The 22,702-nt window shown below is 51.5% G+C and overlaps 1 protein-coding gene across 6 annotated transcripts in view; it reads right to left on the bottom strand.

Annotated features, from left to right (window-relative positions):
• Nucleotides 1-21,334, bottom strand: part of CAPZB (capping actin protein of muscle Z-line subunit beta) — a 151,597-nt gene extending 130,263 nt beyond the window's left edge. For 3 of the 6 annotated variants that reach the window (XM_033228069.1, XM_033228070.1, XM_033228072.1), the window contains exon 1: nucleotides 21,136-21,334. In XM_033228069.1, coding sequence (XP_033083960.1) covers nucleotides 21,136-21,138 — 3 coding nt within the window. In that variant the 5' untranslated portion in view covers nucleotides 21,139-21,334. Of the gene's footprint in view, nucleotides 1-19,864; nucleotides 20,924-21,135 lie in introns of those variants that run through there. The other 3 variants (XM_033228067.1, XM_033228068.1, XM_033228071.1) reach the window with 1 other exon arrangement.
• Between the last annotated feature and the right edge of the window lie 1,368 nt (nucleotides 21,335-22,702).

Raw genomic sequence — 22,702 nt, 5'->3', positions numbered from 1 at the left:
GTTCTAATTCTTTCAAAGCCAACTGCAGAGGTGGCTCTGTGCAATGGTTCAGCTAGAAGTGGTCCACTGCTGGGCTCCTGTTGGTCAGGAATGTAGGCACCAAAAGCTTAGAGGGTGGGGAGAATGAAAAGCCTCTGGATCTAACCAGAGCTGAATGTAGAAAACCGTCTATCTCCTCTCCTCCCAGAAGCCAGTGCCTCCTGTCCTGGGCCTCTAGGCTCCATGGGATAAAGACAAGAGCTACCATTTATTGAGCACTTACTATGTCCCAGGTGCTACTACTCATTTGACATGCATTAACTCATTAATAGTGATAAGACCAACAACATGTATGGAGCCCTAACTATATGCTAGGTATGACAGGCCTTCTTCCCTGCTTGACCTCATTTAATTAGCCTCAAATCGAGCCTATGACAAGGAACCAGTCCCAGAGAGTTAAGTGAAGCCAAGGCTACACAGCTAAAAGCATAAAGGAACAAGGATTTAAACCCAGGCAGTCTGGCCCCAGGAGCCCAGCTTTATATCCATGACCAAGGACACCCTTTCATTGGGACACAGGCAACACTAATCACTGCACCCACTTAGGCTGAGGTGTGGTGGGTGGAGGATTAGACCCGGAGGTGAATCTGTGCTCCTGGCCTCCTCCACCAGCTCCACAGCTCTGCCAGGAGGGTCTTTCACTCCCACACCCGGGAGGCGGAGCCAGATGTACGGAGCTATTCAAGATCCTGCCTAGCTCCAAAGCCCTTAACTCTTTGCACTAGACCAAGCTGCTTCCTTGGCTGATAAGCAGTGAGAGCTGAAACCCAAACAAAAATAAGCAGCACATGTGAAGACAAAATGTTCCTGAGCTGCAACATTTTTAAATCTTTTGAGATCATGGATTACATGTCTAGGTCAGAGTCTTCAGCTTCCTCATGGCACAGGTGATGCAAGAGGGGCTGAGTGACCTCGAAGTACCACTGAATGGCATCCTGCAGTCACTCAAAACGCGTGAGCGTGAAGGGACCCTGGTGCTCACGTGGTCTGATATGCAAAGAAGAAAAAGAGGCATGGGGGATCAGGAATAGTCCAACATCACCCAGCACATCAGGGGCCAGGATGCAGCCCGAAGTCACACTCCAGACTCCCGGTACAGCGTTCTTTCCACGCCTGCAGCATTTCCCACGGCGTGCTGTGCAGCGAAATGGGGTTTAAGGGAGGTTTTAGAGAGCATATGGATGAACGCAGTTTAATAACTACCTATATTTAATATTCATAGGAAGAATATAACTAGCATATCAAACATGATTTTGTAGATGTTTCTGCTTAGGAAAAGACTAGATAGTGGTGTTAGGCTCAGGCCAAAGTTTTGTTTTGTTTTTGAGAGAGGGTGTTCTTCTGTCACCCAGGCTGGAATGCAGGAGTTATTCATAGGAAAAATCATAACACACAGGCTCCAGGGATCCTCCCGCCTCAGCCTCCCAAGTAGCTGGGCCTCCAGATGTACCATCACACCCAGCTTTTTTTTTATTTTTATTTTTTCTGTAGAAATTGGGTCTCACTATGATGCCTAGGCTGGTCCCAAGTGATCCTCCCAGCTTGGCCTCCCAAAGCGCTGAGATACACCATGCCTGGCCACTATGGGCACTGAGCCCAGCCCTCAAGCCAATTTTAAGGAAAGCCTTAAATGAATACTAATAAAAGTAGCACACAAATCCAGCAAACATTGTGCTCGTAGACAGCCACACTGGGCTCATTCCTGCAGTGCAGCAGGCTAAAGCAAGAAAGAAAAAAAGGAAAGATAAAGCAAACAGAAGGGAGAAGGGAGGGAAGGAGAGGAACAGTCCCCTCCAGCGGCTCAGCTCTTGCACTGAGGAGTGAGGCCCCCACAGCATAGGACACAGATGTGCCACGCTCATTCTCCCTACAAACTTATCTAGCCTAAGTCACCAGTCTTCTCACCACAAATGTGCTGAGGTCCAAAGGTCCAAACACTGTGTATCAGCCCAGTCACGGGGAGCAAATGTCCTGGATCCTAGGTACCCTTCAACACCTGCCCCAAGACTGCTATCAGAATGGCCTCCCTCTATCCCAGTATCTGGGACAGATATCAGCTCAGATATTTAATCCATTTTCTTGCCTGAGTGATTCAGGTGACCCCATTAAACTCTCTTCCATCTGCTGCATGCTTCCCAGGGCAGAGAGGCCAGAGCGCCCCTCAAAGCCTCCCCATTCACAAGCGCCCAAATGACCAGGGCTGTTTTGGTTTAAAGCACAATTTGGGTTCACATAACACCTCATTATGCTTTTCCGACACCTGTTTCCACACCAGCATCAGATGCTGGGAACTAGAGCTTGAAAACACTGCAGGGCTGCAGAGCTCTCAAGAGCTGTGCCCATTACACCCCTGCAGAGCCTAAGAATGGAGCCCTCGGCCAGGCGCAGTGGCTCACCTCTGTAATCCCAACACTTTGAGAGGCTGAGGCAGGAGGATCCCTTGAGCCCAGGAGTTCAAGGCTGCTGTGGGCTATGATTGAGCCACTGCACTCCAGCCTGGGTGACAGAGGGAGACCCCATCTCCTAAAAAAGGGGGCTGGGCACTGACAATACGAACTCCAAAGACGCTGAAACAATATATTGAAAGGTTAACAGTGCTGCTGGCAAGCTAAGATTATGAAAGACTTTTGTTTCTTCCCTCTTTTCAATATTTTCAAACTTTTCCATAATAAACATGCTGGTTTTATAACAAAACAAAAAACACAATAAACTTTTATTTAATGATACTATCAGGTTACAAAGGGCTCCCTCCCGGTGGGGAGAGGGGTCTCTTGCCACTGGTGCTCACATTCAACCGAGCCCCATCCACCCCACTCCACTAGGCTGTGGGCCTTTCACTAGCTCGGGTCCCCAAGGCCTGGCACCTAGGTGGCGCTCAGGGAATGATGATACATGGGGGTTGGGGGTGGAGTCGTGAAAAGGAAGTCAATGATAAACTCTGAGGTATCAGCTCTGTGGCAGGGCAGGGTGGAGCAGGGCAGGGCGCAGCAGGGCGGGGAAGGGCAGGGCAGGGCAGGGCAGGAGAGCATGCTGAAATAGAAGAGGGTAAATCAGAGCCTCCTTCCACCCAGGACTTCCTTCTCAGCATGGCCTGCCTCCCACTCAGCTGCTTTGAATGCTCTCCCACCCCTCACTCTTCTGGCTCCTCCGAGTTTAAATTAGTTGGTTCCCCAGCACCCACCATGCCCTCCTGGGCCTCTGAGTCAGCACATGCCATCTCTCTGCCTGCCATGTCTCTGGGCCCACCTCTCCTCCTCCTGGCAAATGAGCCCTCTCACCTCCGCTTCAACAAAGTCGGTCCCGTGGAACCCATGCCTTGAATTTCTCAGTCAGACGTCTCCTTCAATGCACAGCTGTGCTCAGACACAGCCCCTGACAGTAATTATCTTCCATTCTATAAGTCCATCCGTCTGTCTGACTGGTCCCCGCCAATGGTCTCCCTGTAGCGATGGCAGGTACCTTTTCATGCCCACCCTCAAGCAGGGCACACAATATTAATCAATGTCTCTTTGAATGAATAGACAGGGAGACGGGTACGAAGGCCAGCAGTAGCCAAAGGAAGCTTGGTGGCGAAGACAAGATGGAGCCAAGCCCTGAAAGGCAAGAGGGAAAGACACAGGCAGGAGGGAACAGGCAGGGAAGGGGGAGCCATGAGCTGTGGCCAGAGGCAGGAACGCGCCATGAACTGATGGTCACCAGAGGATTGTGGGTGGTCTACAGATGAACATCTTTTATAGCAGTAGATGACTCTATGTTTATTTCAGCGTGTACTTTTTTTTTTTTTTTTTTTTTTTGAGATGGAGTCTTGCTTTGTCCAGGCTGTTGTGCAGTGGCCGGATCTCAGCTCACTACAAGCTCCGCCTCCCGGGTTTACGCCATTCTCCTGCCTCAGCCTCCCGAGTAGCTGGGACTACAGACGCCTGCCACCTCGCCCGGCTAGTTTTTTGTATTTTTTTTTTAGTAGAGACAGGGTTTCACCATGTTAGCCAGGATGGTCTCGATCTCCTGACCTAGTGATCCGCCCGTCTCAGCCTCCCAAAGTGCTGGGATTACAGGCTTGAGCCACCGCGCCTGGCCAGCATGTACTTTCTATATACGGCAATTGATATTGTTTTTCATTCATGGTAAGGACAAAGTTTCCTTCCTAAATATTTTAAGTTAAAAAGTGAAGAAACTTAAAGAAAAAGTTAATAAATAACAGTTCTGGCATAGAAATCAAGATGGCAAAAACCATGAATTAACCTTAGAACAACACATTTTTGCAGGAAGGGAGTCCTCTCAACTTGGCCAGAACAGGGAGATTGAGGAAGTGAAGTGAAGCCTGCTAGGCAGGGAGGATGAGTCAGCTCAGAGGGCTCTGGGGACAGGCAGTGAGGCGGCGGCCACCGAGAGAGCATTTGTCAGAGCAAAGTGACTGGAAGAAAGTGCGGAGAGAAAAAACACTCTACACTCTCCCTCCTGGGGACTTATCTCAAGGAAGGAAGACACTCAAAAGGAGAAAAATAATACACACAGACACACACACACACACACACATGCCCACTGCAAGTAACACAGAGTACAGTAAAGGGCCTGCAAATTGTACGCTTCTGTAATCTCCACAAGCACCCAGGCGGCAGGGGGTGGGGGGGACTTTTCCGCAGAACCACGAGACCGGGACAGACGGACTACTGTGCATCACTCAACACTAGCACATCTTCCAAACTACGACACCGTCTTCACATGTCACATTTTAATGGCTGCATTCCATTCCATTGTGGCTTAAGCATAGGAGTTTGAGATCAGACTGGGCAACATGGCAAAACCCCGTCTCTACAAAACATACAAAGATTGCTGGGTGTAATAGAGCACATCTGCAGTCCCAGCTACTCAGGAGGCTGAGGCTAGAGGATTGCTCAAGCCCGGAAGGTGGAGGCTGCAGTCAGCTGGGATCACACCACTGCACTGCATAGCCTAAGCAACAGCATGAGACACTGTTGCCAAAAAAAAATAGTCCATTGCATAGACGTGCCACCGTTTTTTACCAACTGTTGGACAACCACTTTCTCCAGTGTCTTGTTAGTACGATTCCTGTCCCTACGTACCCCACAACACAACATGACCTACAGATCAAAGGGACCTGGACTTGAATCCAGACCTTTCCTTAGATTTCTTCTTGAACTCAGGCCATTGGCATTCTGACCGGTCAACCCAATCACACGAAGCTCTCTCACAATGTGCTATTTGGAAAACGCGGTCTTTCCACGCATCACCAGAGAGGCATGTTCAAAGATGAGCTTTGAAACAGGCCTAAGTTTATGTGGTAGAAAAGAGTCACTTAAGAATATAGAATCCAGATTCTAGAGTGTTAGACACAGGACCTAATCCCAGTGCTCCAGTGGCTTACTGTGGGACCTCGGTCAAGCCCCAAACCCCTGTGGACAGTAGAATTCCATGACACAACAGAGACTGAGGGCAAAGACTTTAAAGTCAGAGCAACCGGGTTCAAGTCCTGACTCTGCCACTTATTAGCAATTTACATAAAGTCTAAATTTGTATCATTCTTAATTTACATAAAGGCCTACATTCACAGGATCCCATGCTTAGAAGGATGCTGGGAAGGAAACGGAATGGTGCATGCAGAGGACTAGGTGAAGTGCACGAGAACCAATGCCACCACCTGGCCTGCCTTCCTAGCTCTGAGGCCTGCTGAATGCTAAGGCTGAGGTGTGAGGTGCTTGCATAGTGATCCCCCCCTTTATCCTCGGGGGATACCTTCCAAGGCCCCCAGTGGATGCCTGAAACCTTGGATAGTACCAAACCCTATATATACTATGTTTTTCCCTACACATGCATACCTATGATGTTTAATTCATAAACCAGACACAGTTATTATCAATAACTGATAACATAGAACAATTCTTACCATAATAAAAGCTATGTGAATGTGGTGTTCTTTTCAAAATACTGGATGGGGGTTGATGGCGGGTGACTGAAATTGCAGAAATCGAAACTATGGAAAAAGGGGGGGATGATGATACTTCTTCCAAAACGAGACCCATCACCTAAGGCTTGGAAATCCCTCTTTCCCCATTTGTTTCCCTTTAGATTCTGACATGTAATGAAATTCAAGCGGGAATTTTATCAGTTAACCCAATGCCTCCAACTGACGCTGGAGTAAGAGTCAAGCCTCTCGAAGCACTCGGAGCACATCGCCCAAGGGTGGTGGGCTGAGGATCCCATACTCACAGTATTTACATGTCCACGTTCTGACAATTAGTCACATGATGGGAGGGCCCTTCGTTGGAATCACGGCAACCAGTTCTTGTCTGTTATGTCAAGAAATGCTTTCTCAGCAACCAATATGCATCTAACAGATAGTATGTAACCAAGATAAAAGCAGGATCCTGGAGGAAATTCCCAGGATTCTCCTACGTGCTCTCCATCTGGAATACAGAAAGCTCAGAAACCATGGACCATCAGCACACAGGGAAAACCAGTTCTACGGTAGGCAAAAGGACAAGGGTATTCTAGTCACAAGGTTGATAAACGCCTCTGGATAAAGTTACTAGAGGAAGGACACAAGAAATCAGTGTTTAAGAAAATGCGGCCGGGCACGGTGGCTCAAGCCTGTAATCCCAGCACTTTGGGAGGCCGAGACGGGCGGATCACGAGGTCAGGAGATGGAGACCTCCTGGCTAACACGGTGAAACCCCATCTCTACTAAAAAATATAAAAAATTAGCCGGGCGAGGTGGCAGGCGCCTGTAGTCCCAGATACTCGGGAGGCTGAGGCAGGAGAATGGCGTGAACCCGGGAGGCGGAGCTTGCAGTGAGCTGAGATCCGGCCACAACACTCCAGCCTGGGCGACAGAGCGAGACTCCGTCTCAAAAAAAAAAAAAAAGAAAGAAAAAAAGAAAATGCAAAGCCTGTTTCCCAGGAATATCACCTAGTGCAATGTAAGATGAAAAAGTAAAAGAGCTTGTCATGAACTCATGAACTGAGGACACGGAGACCCTACTCATCTTGCGGGGAAGTGTTGCCATCTACAGCCTACAGCTCTAAACCCTCTGAGGTTAGGGATCTCTTTCAACACCTCTGGGTGGCTCAAACCCTTGAGGTATGAACTAATAACCTGTCGGTTACGTAGGCAGGCCAGCAGACTGGTCTCTGTTCGTCCCTGGCTGCAGGTGTAACACAGCCAGGGCATGGTACCAGCTGGTCCTGAGTGTGAACACCAGCTTAGTCAATGACAGCTTTATCCTCATACTATGCTCCATTATTCCAGAGTCTACCTAGATGTGTGCAGAGATGAGGAGGAGAAAGGGAAGTGAGGGGCAGGACTATGCAGTACTCAGGGACTCAAAGGTGATTCCGGACCCTGACTACTGATTAGAAGTCACTATGTAGAGAATGAAGCTCCCTTTAAATGAAGAGCGGCAACTACTGTGCTTTCATTCTTCCCCCATTTTAAGATGGGTTCCAAGTCATCAAAGCAAAGCTGAGGCAGCCACCTAATAACTATTCCACTTTCAGCTGCAGAAGTTTAAAAAACTCTAAAGAACATCTGTTACAATCACCAACATAAAGCACTTTCCCCCGCACATGAAAATGACATCCTTGGATCAGACTCCATGGTGTCTGTGAGGGACAAGTTTTATTTATTTATTTATTTATTTATTTATTTTTTGAGGCGGGGTCTCGCTCTGTCACCCGGACTGGAGTGCAGTGGCCAGATCTCAGCTCACTGCAAGCTCCGCCTCCCGGGTTTACGCCATTCTCCTGCCTCAGCCTCCCGAGTAGCTGGGACTACAGGCGCCCGCCACCTCGCCCGGCTAGTTTTTGTATTTTTAGTAGAGATGGGGTTTCACCGTGTTAGCCAGGAAGGTCTCGATCTCCTGACCTCGTGATCCGCCCGTCTCGGCCTCCCAAAGTGCTGGGATTACAGGCTTGAGCCACCGCGCCCGGCCTGGGACAAGTTTTAGAATCTGAAAGGAATGGCTTGGAAGGCCATCTCTGCCCCTTCCTAGCTGTGTGACGTTATACAAGGTATGTTTTAACTTCTCAAGTCCTCCATATCCACATCTGCAAAATGTGGGCATGCCAAGGCTATGGTAGTGATGGCATAAAATAGTACCCACAAGGTTCAGAGGCCAGCCTAATCCAAGTCCCCTTGCATGATAACCCCCATAAGCAGAAGTGCAAAGGCCTGACCAGCTGAAAGGAGCAGCCCAAGGGCAAGCATCCTAGGGCCTGAAAGTCATGATCTCTCCTTAGTGTCATCACTATGACTTGCATTTTAGATTTACAGAATCCTTCAGCACAGAGCTTTTTAGACCTGGCTGGGCACGGTGGCTCACACCTGTAATCCCAGCACTTTGGGAGGCCGAGGAGAGTGGATCACCGGAGGTCAGGAGTTCGAGACCAGCCTGCCCAACATGGCAAAACCCTGTCTCTGCTAAAATTACAAAAATCAGCCGGGCATAATGGCACGTGCCTGTAATCCCAGCTACTCGGGAGGCTGAGGCAGGAGAATCACTTGAACCCCAGAAGGTGGAGGTTGCAGTGAGCTGAGACTGCGCCATTGCACTCCAGCCTGGGCAAAGAGAATGAAACTCTGTCTCAAAAAAAAAAAAGAGAGATTTTTAGACCCAATCCAATGGTGTTAATAGTATGACAAATGATGGAATTCCTATGGACAATCACAAACCTGTATTAAATGTCCACATGGGAGGACTAAGTTATAGCATTTTATGTACATTCTCTTTTTGTTTTTTTGAGACAGGGTCTCACTCCGTCACCCAGGCTGGAGGGTGGTGGTGTGATCTCATCTTACTGCAACTTCTACCTCCCAGGCTCAAACGATCCTCCCACCTCAGCCTCCCAAGTAGCTAGGACTACAGGCTTGTGCCACCATATTTGGCTAATTTTTGTATTTTTTGTAGAGACAGGATTTAGCCATTACCCGGGCTGGTCTTGAACTCCTGGCTCAAGCAATCCACCCGCCTCAACCTCCCAAAGAGCTGGGATCACAGGCGTGAACTACCACACCCGGCCCTATTCACAGTATTCTAACTTTATCCTCTTGACAACCCTGTAAAGAGAACAATAGTATTTCCATTTTGCTGCTCAGGAAGTTGAGGCTGAGACATGAAGTGACTAGGTTCAAGCCCACACAGTTCATAAGTAGCCACAGTGGGGTGTGGATCTGGGGGGCTCCTTTCACTCTACTACCCCAGGCTGCCTTCCAACAAGCCCTATTTTTCTTCCTGCATTCCTTTATCTTGCCCCCTCCTTAAACCTAAACCTCGACACTTCACATGCCTTAGAATCAAACACCTGCCCTTAAAATGAAATCTCAAACCCCAAGGCAGGGCAGCTCGTAAGTACAGGGCAGTTTACCAATGCAAATGGGTTAGCAGAAGTTGAGAGTGCCTATGAAGACCTGCCACCTTCACAAGAGGAGAGAATGGACCAGAAAATAAACAGTACCTGTTGCAGGGTTGTGGTGGTGACAAGGAGCATCCAAAGGCACCATACTTTGGCTGCCTCAAAGGCACTGGGTACCAAATGTAACTGGCACGCCTGGGTGGGCCACTTACACCCAGAGAAAGAAAAAAATTAAGTTGTTTTCCAGAAGAGTGACTTGTATTATCACCTGAAACAAAAGCACCAATTCAAATAACTTGTTCACGGAGAGGCAGGTGCATGGTCTGCGAGGCCCAGAACTGACAAGGACCTGCAGGGACCTATGGAGGAAGCAGGAGATCAGGCGTCCACACTAAGTCCAAGCTCCCAACACAAAGCAAAGGGAGTGTCCACATGCGAAGATCCTTTCGGCTCTAATAACACACTACGAGTCCATGTCACTGATTATAACATCATGTTGTGGTTAATGTTGCCCAGCTTTACATGTATTAACTCATTTAATCCTCATAAAATCTATCAGAAATACTTAGTTTTATGCTCATTACTTCTTAGACAAGGAGATGGAGGCACAGAGTGAAGGGAACTGCCCCGGTCTATACGGCTTGGACCTGAAGTCAGTCTCTCTGGCTCCAGAGTCTGCCCTTCGCTGGCCCTGGACTAGGAATCATGACTGCCTGAGATCACGCAGAAACTCCAAGAAAGCTACCCGTGAGACTTCGGGCCAAGCGCTCAGCACCCACCATGTACAGAGCCTTCAGTAAATGTCAGCCGCTTTTAGGATCACTGCTCCCACGACGGTCCAACCCTGACAAGGCCAGCACCACTGGGGCAGTCCTGAGCAGCAGAACCCCTCAAGAGAGCGCTGCCCCATCTCGGGGGCAGATTCCGCTCGGCTCCTCTGTTCTCGACTGAGAGCCTGACACTGAAAACTGAGTAGGCCCTAGGAGAAGCCAGCCTTGGCCAAGAGCTCAGGCCCAGAGATCTGGACGTTGTCTAGTTCACAGTGGAATTGCCCAGCCCCAGTGTTGAGTCTATATTAGGTTGAACCACACGAAAGGCTGATAATTCAACCTTTTTTCACCTAGGAAAATGGCAACCTAATGGAGGGACAGATACTTACACTTTTTTTTTTTTTTTTTTTTTGAGACAGAGTCTCCCTCTGTCACCCAGGCTGGAGTGCAGTGGCCGGATCTCAGCTCACTGCAAGCTCCGCCTCCCGGGTTTACGCCATTCTCCTGCCTCAGCCTCCCAAGTAGCTGGGACTACAGGCGCCCGCCACCTCGCCTGGCTAGTTTTTTAATTTTTTTTAGTAGAGAAGGGGTTTCACCGCGTTAGCCAGGATGGTCTCGATCTCCTGACCTCGTGATCCGCCCGTCTCGGCCTCCCAAAGTGCTAGGATTACAGGCGTGAGCCACCGCGCCCGGCCTACTTACACTTATTAAGGACTTACTGGACATTCAGTCATTCATCTAATACCTGTAGAGCACTGGCTGTGTCAGGGCCAGTGTGTAACATTGTTTCAGCACCCCTAAGACTGACAGCCAGGATTTTTCATCTTCCCTCCTAAGGATAAGAAACAAACTTATCAGGCAGAACAAGGGTAACCAACTCAACCTGCCTGAGCTCAGGTAACTACTAAAACAGGTCAATTTTGGCCAGGCATGGTGGCTTCATGCCCATAATCTCAGCATTTTGGAAGGTCAAGGAGGGAGGATCCCTTGAACTCTCAAGTTCGAGACCAGCCTGGGCTACAAAGTAAGACTCTGTCTCTAAAAAATAAGTAGATAGATAGATAGATAGATAGATAGACAGACAGACAGACAGACAGGCACTGTGGCACACGCCTGTGATCCCAGCTACATGAGAGGCTGAAGGGGGAGCACTGCTTGAGCCGAGGAGGTCGAGGCTACAGTGAGACAAGATGGAACCACTGCACTCCAACCTGGGTGACACAGTGAGACCCTGTCTCAATCAATCAAACAGGCCAATTTTGTCTTTCCCCTCAGAATCCCTGCATCTTACACCGTACATGGTGTCCAGGGCTGGGATGGGGCTTCACAGGAAAAAGCCAAAGGATCCTTGCAAGGTTTGTCACCCAACAGTCCCCGTGGAGGGCTGTCACAATGATTAAGATGTGTCGCTGCCACTCACGTCACAGGCAGGAGGAGCCAGGGACACTGAAACTACCGCACAAAGAACTGTCCTGCCCAGGAGGCCAAGCCGCACAGTGGTCGACGCTAGGCTAAGACTATCTCACCCTTGCAGCTGAGTGGCTACCTTTTGGAAAACAGATTCCGGTTCACGAAGTTCCATCTCCTTGCATTTCAACAAGTGGAACTGAAAAAAACCTCCAAAACAAAACTCAGACTTCTTCAGCTACTGTGGCTAGACATCATACAGGGGAACCTCTCGGGCCCGGATTCCTCATCTATAAAATAAGCACCCCCAGGCCGGGCGCGGTGGCTCAAGCCTGTAATCCCAGCACTTTGGGAGGCCGAGACGGGCGGATCACGAGGTCAGGAGATCGAGACCATCCTGGCTAACACGGTGAAACCCCGTCTCTACTAAAAATACAAAAAACTAGCCGGGCGAGGTGGCGGGCGCCTGTAGTCCCAGCTACTCGGGAGGCTGAGGCAGGAGAATGGCGTAAACCCGGGAGGCGGAGCTTGCAGTGAGCTGAGATCCGGCCACTGCACTCCAGACCGGGCGACAAAGCAAGACTCCGTCTCAAAAAAAAAAAAAAAAAAAAAAAAAATAAGCACCCCCATAGGCCGGTGCCGGAGAGGCAGAAGAGCGGAATTCCATCAGCACGTGTTCCCGAGTGGGGTGGACCTGGACCTCCATGGCAACTCCCATTAACTAGCTGGGGGCCCTTTAGCAAGTTACTACACCTCTCTGAGCTCCAGTTTCCTTATCTGCAAAATGAGGAAACAGACCTCACAGGGTTGGTGTTGAGAGAATACAGATAATGACTGTGGGCATCCGGTAGATACTGGCAGAAGGGAGGGGCCGCTCTGTGAGTGAACACTCAATACCAGCCTACAGAGTGAAGGCATCCTTCATTTCATGGCATCCCCTAATGCCTGCGCTACGAGTGCGCTCCCCAAGACCAAGAATGGACTCTGCTTAACCACACCCTAGCCCACCCTCTCTGCTTGAACGAGGTCTCGAATCTCAGGACAACCAGGAATCCACACCACCCCGTTGCCCAGAAGAGATTTCAGGATAGGAGGTGTCTGGAGGGTATACACTGAGAACACAACAACAGCTCACATCGGAAATTCTCAGCAGAGGAACTGAACAGCCAAGCCTGGCCACTGCTCTTTTGGAGTCTGAGTTCTTCAGGGTCTTCGACTTTTCACACCAGAAGGATGTGGTGGATTAAGACTCCTCCTTCCAGTTTCTGAGCGCAAAACTGTAATGCAGGGAGCCCACTTGTGTGAAACCAACGACAGCCCACCAGGGCCAAAGCCTCATGACGGAGAAGCCTTCAGTAGCAACACTCTACCTGCCAATCACTGCTGCAACTGAGAAGGGAAAAGGGCACGGGTACCACCGGAAAATGCCACTGGCTGAATTCTAATTGGAAGCTCCAGCATATAGGGTGCAATGCAAAAGCATCATTTCATAACCTTTCTTTGAAAGAAAGACAGGGGTCTTACTATGTTGCCCAGGCTGGCCTCGAACTCCCAAGCGATCGCCCAAGCAATCCTCCCACCTCAGCCTCCTGAGTAGCTGGGACCACTGACACACACCACAGCACCTGGCTTACCTTTCTATTTTACCAGGTATATCTATCGTATATATCTGGTAAATACGATGCCTGAATCCACTTACAGAGGGCTCTGAAACAGCACGCCCAAACACTGCTAAATAAGATACCGAGTCTAACTCAGGAGGGTCCTGCTGAGTTCAGCACTAGAAGAGGAAGCTGCACAGAGCAGTTGAAGCAGAGGGTGGAAAAGTGCAGGGTCTGAGCCGGTGGTAACAACTGCTCGCAACCTGCAACGTGGTGAGGGCTCTTGAGACCAGAAACACTGGGCTGCTGTTTTCAGCAGTTTGGTGTTTAAACAGACTGAACCCCCTAAGACTGCTTTCCTTGGGCAAGGGACTCTACATCTTGGAGTCTCAGAAGAAGGAACCAGCACCTGCCTTCCAGGCTGGTTGGGAAGTTAAATGAAACACCACCTATCATCCATCCATGTTAATAGAATAACCACAACAATAGGAGATAACACTCGTACTGCACTCACAATGTGCCAGGCATTGTCTACACTTTCCACACAGGAATTCGCTCAGTCCTCACAATCATCGCTCCATGCCAGGTGAATGGCAATCACCAGGGTTGTTGCCTTACATGACACAGGACTACATGACTGGAAACCTAACACTAGAAAGTTGTAGGCAAAGCTTCCTGTTCACAGGCGTTCAGAGATGTCAGAAACGTGGGGTGACCGCAGGAGGAAGCATGGGAAAACGCAGGCAAGCGGCCTCCCTGCCTGTCTGATGCTGTGAGCCTCCCCACGCTGGTTCTGCACTCACTCCTGAGTCTTTCAGAACTTTGGACACACTTGCTTCCACCCGCTTCCTCCATTTAACCTTAAGACTCAGATGGCATATTCTATCAGGTCTACCTGACTGCTTAGCAAGCATCCACGGAATGAATGACCTGATGGAGAAAATCACTACAGGCAGCACAGCCCAGTGCCAGGACTGCCAGGTGGGCCTTGGTTTCCTCACCTGCATAATGAGGATGACATGATAATCTGCCTCGTAGGGCTGGCTGGAATATTAAAAAGTCATCAGTCAAAACTATCTCCTGGCCAGGTACAGTGGTTCATGCCTGTAATCCCCAGCACTTTGGGAGGCCGAGGCAGGCAGATCATGAGGCCAGGCGTTCGAGACCAGCCTGGCCAACACGGTGAAACCCCGTCTCTACTAAAAATACAAAAAGTAGCCGGGCGCAGTGGCACGCACCTATAGTTCCAGCTACTTGGGAGGCTGAGGCAGGAGAATTCCTTGAGTCTGGGAATTGAACCTCCTTGAGGAGGTTGCAGTGAACCGAGATCATGCCACTGTACTCTACCCTGGGCAACAGAGCGAGACTCTGTATCAAACAAACAAACAAAAAGAACTAGCTCCTGTTATTCCCACAGCTGCCACACAGAGGCCATCACCCCACCATCTCCCTCGGCAGACTGGTGTCTTAGGCACCAGAACCTAACGCTGTGTGCATCAGGCTGAACTTGGTGCCACCTGCAGTCACGGAGTTGCTGGCTGGATGGATCACTGGGCTAACCAGACTGAAATCCCCATTCAGTTGTTAATAGGATCTCAAGGCTTTGCAGACACCACTATCCAGGATTTAAACTGACCTGAAATAGCTGTGTATCAATGATAAACTGTCCAATCAGAACGCCTACATGAGACAGCTCTGGGGCAGACCCCCTCAGCCCCAGAGGTGGTAAATCATTCCGTCTCACTCTGCCTTTATTTCCTTCCACCATCCCTTCCTTTCCATGCCCACAGCTGCACAGTGGCCAAGACCCTCATAAGCTCACAGGCTGATGCTTGTGAAGGCCTCTCTCCCATCTCTTTCACCTCCCCAGGCCTACTGCACGCACAGCCAGAGGACTCTTCCTAAAATACCACTGCTCTGCCAGCCTCCTCGAATTTCTACCCGCCCTGTCAAAAATTTCACTGGCTCCACACTGTCCCAGATCAAATGCAAACTCCTTAGCTTAGCAACTCAGGCACTCTACAACTCACTCCTGAGACTGAGGCACCCCATGGGCTCGCATCTACTCCTTGTCTGACCACACCCCCTGACCTCAGTTTTTGTGCCAGTCCCCTTGACCATACCCCACCCCGTTCTCTCTGCCTGAGCACGCTCTTCCCGGGCTTCCTTACCCAGCCCCCAAGCCGACCGTGGGCTGGAGTGGTCTGCAGGGCTGCATGGAGGATGGGGAAATGCAAGCCAGGCCTGCAGGGATGGGCAGACCACAGCACCCATGGGTCCCTGATTAAGTCTTTTCTAGTACTACTTCCTTCCTGCTGCACTTGGCTTTTTGGACACATCCTGCCTCCCCATCCTGGATTAGAGGACAGGGATGATGGCTTCTATTTGTGTCCCTTACTCTGTGGTATGCAGAATAAGACAAGCAACAACCATAGCTACTGTGTGCCAAGCACTAGAGTAAGTACACTACAAATTTCACCCCTACCCCCCAACCCCATAAAATGTTATCTTCATGCTACGGACCAGGAAAACAGAGACCGAAGGAATTAGCAGCCTCACTGACAGTCACGTACTGAGTGGCAGACAGGACTCAACTCCAGATGTGCCCAACTGCAGACATCATGTTCTGTGGAGCAGGCAGCCGCCTCTCAGCTCTCACTCAGCGTTTATGTAGCTGGTGTTCACTAAGTGCCAGGTGGCCAGTGCAAGGTGTGGGGTACTCAGAGGGAACCAAACAGACAAGGTCCCTGCTCTCACAGAGCTCATACGCTCTGTCCCCAGCCCTGTCTCTCTTCTTCCAAGCCTGGAATAGGGCAAGAACCCTCCAGTCACAGGGGGTTCCACTGGCACAGACAAGGCATTTGGGCCTGACATATAGCATGAAGCTCTGGCAACACATGGTGCCCAGCTCACAGCGAGCTTGTCTTCAGCGGAGAAAACAGCCCCAGGCTCTATTAGGGGAGTTGTCCATTCAAGGCACAGCCCAGAGCCAGGCAAACTCCAAAGCAGCCATCAGTAGGCAGTACGGAGTGGAGAAAAATGGTTTGCTCTGGGGTCGGAAAACCCAATTCCTCCACTTAGTAGCTAGACAGGGACTAACCATAAACCCCTTTGCACACTTTTGGAAAACGGTGATAATAACGATAGTTAATGTTTATAACATCATGTGCCAGATGCTACTGGATGCACTTGACAGATCCTACTTAACCGTCATTACAACCTTATGCAGAGATACCGTTATCCTAAGGCAGTCTGGCTCCTAACTCATACTATGCTGCCTCCAGCCTAAAGTTGAACCTACCTTGTCAGGCTGTGGTGAGAACCGTTCTAACAGAGTGTATAGCACATGGCTGATGCTCCATAACCATTAAGCCTCCCCTTCCTTCCACTGAGACGTGAATCTGTGAAAGCCTAGGTCTGGAAATGGCATGGCTCTAGCTGGTCCCATTATAGGTGATCTTGCAGTTGCACCCCCTGGAATTCCACACTGCACCCTCACTGGTGGATCTGCTGCAAGGGGAAATGGGACAAGATTCTGCATTTATGGGACCCTCTGCTCACTGCTTCTGGAAAACACAGTGAGTGGGGTCCAACACAGTGAGTCAGGCTGATGTGGATCCGAATCCCAGGCCTGCTGCTCACACTGGTCACTCAAGCTCTCACTCTTATGAGTAAAACAGGGGCTGGGCTATAACCTAAGTCATGTTTCTGGGTCAGGTCCCTCAGCTACCCAGGTTGGACATGCTGGACAAAGCTACCCAGACTGGAGAGGCTGGACTTCCACGCTACTGTAAGGTTTCATTTTGGGACCCCAGAAAGCCTTGGCTGTGCAAAGGAGCGAGCGGACTGCGTGCACGTGCAATTCAACTCCACCCAATGGCAGACACAAGAGCAGGCACACCCCAAAAGGCCTTGGAGTGGAGCCTGGCATAAGCCCCAACTTTCTCTTCAGTTTCCTGCCATAGCTCAAGCAGATGTGCCTGCTGTTACACTGAACAAGGCTCTTTCCCCCTTAAACTTTAGGTAACAGTGATATGCCCACCCCTCAACAATGTGAGCTGTGAGGGCAGAGATCCTTGCCTGTCTTGCATCCTCCGCACATAAACAGCACAGAGCAGGCACTTGATACACAAAAAGCTGAATTAACATTATCCTGTAGCTTCAGGTACCCCACAACATGCCTCAGTATTTGCCTAACAATAAGCCTTTCCCAGCCTGGAGGACAGGCTTCTAATGGGTGAGGCACCTGCCCTGTCACCATTTCCCTGTGGTCAGTCATATGTCCTGTTCCCCGACTGATGGAATGGAATGTAAAAGTATAGGACGTTGGGGTTATAAATATGAGTATCCGCTTTCAAAGGCATGGCTTATCATTTCCTTAATCTCAAGCCATTGATCACTGGCTACTTTTTTTTTTTTTTTTTTTTTTTTTTTGAGACGGAGTCTTGCTCTGTCGCCCAGGCTGGAGTGCAGTGGCGCGATCTCGGCTCACTGCAAGCTCCGCCTCCCGGGTTCACGCCATCCTCCTGCCTCAGCCTCCTGAGTAGCTGGGACTACAGGCGCCCGCCACCGCGCCCGGCTAATTTTTTGTATTTTTAGTAGAGACGGGGTTTCACCATGGTCTCGATCTCCTGACCTTGTGATCCGCCCGTCTCGGCCTCCCAAAGTGCTGGGATTACAGGCGTGAGCCACCGCGCCCGGCCCACTGGCTACTTTTTATAAGCATGCCACCAAAAAGAGGCCAGGTGGGCTCAAATGAACAGGGCTGTATAGACAGACATGAGGGATGTGAGTTGAACAATGTATCTTATCCACACCAAGAGACATTAATGTCAACTATGTTGTTTCACCTTGTAACAATACCAAGTTCCCATCAGCTCCTGCCAGGCAAAACCATCTGTGAGCTGGAGCAGCGATTCCTGAGGGGGCCTCCCTAGTCCCCCTTCCTGCTAAAAGCCTCACCATCATCATAACTAAGAATAATTCCCAAGTCAGAAGCTGGAGCTGCGTAAGGAACAGTGCTCTGAAATTGTACAGCCCTCAAGCAGTGGTAAGATTATTACCTGCTAAGGGAACGCAAATAAATTCCATTTGCCTATGCATTTTAACTGGGAAGGAGAAACTCATGCCAACAAAAATCATGGAATTCACTCCAAAGTCAAATGCTTTTTAGATTCTCAAGCCACTATTTCCCTCAATGGGTAACAGAGATCTAGCTGTATTCTCTACCATCGAATCTACTGAAAATGAAAAACACAGTGATCTGATTTCATTTGCCTTCAATGCAACCTCACACCACCACTTCTGTCCTACCCCAACCATCTACACTGGCTTGATGGTCAGAGTATTCAAATAGGGGAAAAACCTAACAATAAGCAGTCAGAAATTACAAGCCTAAGGGATACTAAGAACAAGTGACTGGGAGAATGAATATGAAATCCAAGCAGGTAAGTTCACGGACACAGACACATCCCAAAGAGAACATTCCAAGCGGTTTCTTCCAATGCCAGATGCCGTTCTAGGCCCCACGGCTACAGCTGTGGAAAACACAAGACAAAAATCTCTGCCCTCCAGAAGCTCATTCTGACCCATGCTAAATATGCCTGTACCACCATACAGCTATTTCACTATAACATGATTTTCTATGCAAAGGATTTAAATACAAACCATGGGCAATAAATACTGCTCCTCCCCCCTTGCCATGTTTGAATATCCCATTCTATGTTTTTCAAACCGTGTCATTAAACCTCCTGACATATAAGCAGCTTGGTACAATGGGAATAACAGTTTAGAGCCTGCCAGATGGGCTTCCACTGACCGACGGTGGTTCCTCCACTGGCTGGGCAACACCTTGAATAAGTCACTCCACCTGGAAGAAGTCACTCCACCTCCTGAGCCTCAGCTGCCTCATCTATCAAATGGGGACGGCCCCAGAAGGGCTTCATGTGGATGAAACCAGCTTGTACAGGTGAAGCACACCACAGTGACTGGCAGACAGACAGTTCCTCCACCCTCTCCAGTCTTTTCAGATGAGAGCCGAGTACAAGACTCCTAAGAAGCCTCAGGTGTCATGTGCTCCTCCTGGGGGACTGGGGCACATTCCCATCACCTGGCGCGAATCACCGCTTCCTGCCGCATACTTCAGCGCACACTCACGAAACTTCAGCCCACTTTCAAAGTCCTCACCAAACACTGCCCTGGAGAAGTCGTATGCCACCCAGATCTGGGGCCAAAACAAGACCTCCCCAAACAAGGAGTATTCAGCCAACGTTACTGGAGAAATCCGAAGGCCTTAAAAGTGGCATTGCCCATGTTTTTAATCAGCATACAGGAAGGCATCAAAAGAAAGCTTAACTCATCTCAACTCCTCACCCTCCTTCAGCAGCAACATCCCTTGACTAAACAAGGAACCAGGGTCCTCAAAACACTTTGAGGCCCAAAGTCCACATACAAACATGCTCCAGAAATCCCTTGACCCCGTCAGGAAGAAGTTCTCTGGCCCTTCCAACCTAAGTGCTGGGCCTGTCCTGCGGAAGGGTCAAGTGGCAGGAGTGCAGGTCTATCCGTGAGGGCCTATGTGAAGCCCCAGGTTCCTCAAAAGTCTGGAGAGCATCTGCCTTCTTTACCAAAACAAACACTGCGAGTGGAGCCAGCACTCTCCCTCGGAGTTCTGCTCACCTGATCCGAGGGACTTCCATAATCAGCAGTTCCAACCCTTACAAGCTGACAGTTCAGAGGGAAGGGGAGGCTGCGCCTGCTCAGGTGCATAGTGTCCAGGCCATATGCTGGATCCTGGGCCTGGTGGCCCCCTAAGGCCATGGCCTCACAAGGGCGATTGTGCGTTCATCCTTGTCCTGTGGGCCACCCACCCTCAGCCCTCAGCTCCCACTCAGGCCTGGGCGCCGCGGACCCCGGCCCGCCCTGCAGGACGCTTCGCAAGCACAGCACTCACGGCGGCGGCCTCGAGAAGGGCCCGCAGCGCAGCGCGCTGCCTTCTGGGCACACCGATGCCCGCCCTTCCCTCGCTGGATCCCAAGCGGCCTCCCTAGAAGGGGCAACTGAGAAGGCACAGCATCGGGACCACCCCATCCCAGCTGGAGAGCTCCCCTCGCTTCCCGAAGGCTGCAAAGAAGGCGCGCCCCAGGTACAAGGAAGGGGACCCTGGGTCGTGCACGGGGCAGGAGACAGGACTCTGGTGAGAGGGTCAGGAACCTGGTGAGAGGGTCAGGGCGGAGACCGAGCGGGGCTGACGCAGGTTACGCTAGGAGTGACGAGAAGTCCAGGGAAGGGGATCATGGTAGGGAAAGAGATCATGGTGGGGAGGGGGCAGTGAGGTCCAGGCGGGGCCATAGGCGGAGGAAAGGAGGTCCAGATTTAAGATCACAGGGGGATGAGAAGATTCAGAATGAGGCCACGGAGAAGAGGGGAAGCAAACCTAGGCCGCTGCAGGAGGGGCTGACGGGGGTCCAGCCTGAGGCCATGGAGAAGGCAAGGGAGGGAGGGAGGCAGCGGCCTAGCCTGGGCCATGGCAGGGAGAAACGACGGCCTAGCCTGGGCGGGAGAGACGGGGGAAAGCAGACCTAGCCCTAGACGGGGGGAGGAAGGGGGCCCACGCCAGGGTCACCCGGGGGGGTGCCTGGCTGGGGCCACGGTTCGGGAGGGAGGGTCTAGCCTGGGCTATGGGAGAGACCAGCCTGGACACAGAGGTGGTGAGTGGGACTCCAGCTTGTGGCGAGGGCTGGGAGCGGGGACAGGGTCACTGCCACCCAAGTCGTCCGCGCCGGCGGCACCCTCCTGGGCGGGGAGGGACCGGGTCCACCCAGGGTCCGGGACCCCGCCCCTCCCCCACCCCGGGAAGCCACCAGTCCCGGGCCACGGATGGGCAAGGGGAGGGGGACGCGAGCTCCGGAGGGGCCCCCGGGCTGGGGAGGGAGCTGTGCGGCCTTTACCATGGTGGCGGCGGCGGCGGCGGTCCCGGTCCCGGCGTCAGTGGCTCTCCCCCCCGCAGCAGGGCCCGGCGCTTCCACTTCCCCGGGTGCCCAGGAGTGAACATCCGGGTCAGCGCCCCCCTCCCCCCGCGCCGGGCCGCCGCCACCTTCCTTCCCCGCCCCGGCCCGGCCCGGGCCCGCCCCCACGCCGCCAGCTTGCGGCCAATGAGCGCGCGGGGCTGCGGCGATCGCCAAGTATGGAGAGCTGCGCTGGAGGCGGGCACCGACGGGGTGCGGGGGCGGGGTCTGCGCGGCGGGGCGGGGAGCGGCGCGGCTCGCCTGCCGGGGGGCCCGGGTCCGGGGTACGGGGCCGGGGCGGGAGGTCTCTCCTCGCTTTTGGATGCCTAGTACCCTACTCTGGGCCTGCAGCAGCGGGTGGCGGCGAGGGAACCGCGCCCCACAGTCCCGGCGGGCGGGGATGCGGAAGGCACCGGGGCTGTGAGGCGACCGGCCCTCTGCGCCCCACCCCGTGCACGCGCTCACTCCTGCGGCGCACCCGGAACTGCCGCCGAGCGCGGACCGGCCCGGCCCGGCCCAGCCCAGCACGGAGGGAGCGCGCTGGGAGCCGGTCCGGAGCCCAGCGCTGCCGCTCGCTAGGGCGGAACCTGGAGCGCCGCGCTGCACCTGAGCCCGGGCAGGAATTGAGGAGCCTCGGGCTGACATCATTTATTCAACACCTACTATGTACCAGGCCTTGTTTAGGCACCGGAAGATAACAGATGAATAAGACATAAAGATCCCTGCCCGTATAGTTGCAGACAGAGTAGCTGTGAGGATGACACAGGTAGAGATTAGAAAATTAAGTTCAACAGGCCGGGCGCGGTGGTTCATGCCTGTAATGCCAGCACTTTGGGAGGCCGAGGGGGGCCGAGGTCAAAAGATTGAGACCATCCTGGCCAACATGGTGAAACCCGGTTTCTACTAAAAATACAAAAATTAGCTGGGCGTGGTGGTGCCGACCTGTAGCCCCAGCTACTCGGGAGGCTGAGGCAGGAGAATCGCATGAACCCCGGGGGGCAGAGGTTGCAGTGAGCCGAAATCGCGCCACGGCACCCCAGCCTGGCGACAGAGCAAGACTCTGTATCAAAAAAAAAAAAGAAAGAAAGAAAAAGAAAATTAAGTTCAACAAATGCTAGCCGTTATGAGTACTGTTGGATGTGCTACAGAGAACCATTCCATTTGCCCAGAAGGGCTTCCTCTCTCCACAAAGTGACTCAAGTTTCTCTCTCCCAATCTCTCTCTCTCAATAAAAATATTTGTTGAGCTTAGTCTAGGTGGCAGGAAACCTGGATTGCTAATATCTGCCCTCTGTGGCCTGTTTGCTTTGGTTAAATCAAATTAAGCGATCTGTGAGGGCATGGTAAACAGTACAGATGACAGCAATTGTTTCCCTGAGCCAGGCCCTGTCCTCAGGGAGCTCATAACAAGTAAAACCTTTCACAGGTAGCCACTGGCAGAAAAAGCATATGGGTAAGTCTCGCAAGAATGGTATTGGATGAGTATTACAGGAATTCAAAGAAGAGAATGA

The sequence above is a fragment of the Trachypithecus francoisi genome, unplaced genomic scaffold (genome assembly GCF_009764315.1).
Source record: "Trachypithecus francoisi isolate TF-2019V2 unplaced genomic scaffold, Tfra_2.0 Lachesis_group12, whole genome shotgun sequence".
Lineage (NCBI taxonomy): Eukaryota > Metazoa > Chordata > Mammalia > Primates > Cercopithecidae > Trachypithecus > Trachypithecus francoisi.
This window is presented reverse-complemented; position numbering and strand designations above follow the sequence as displayed.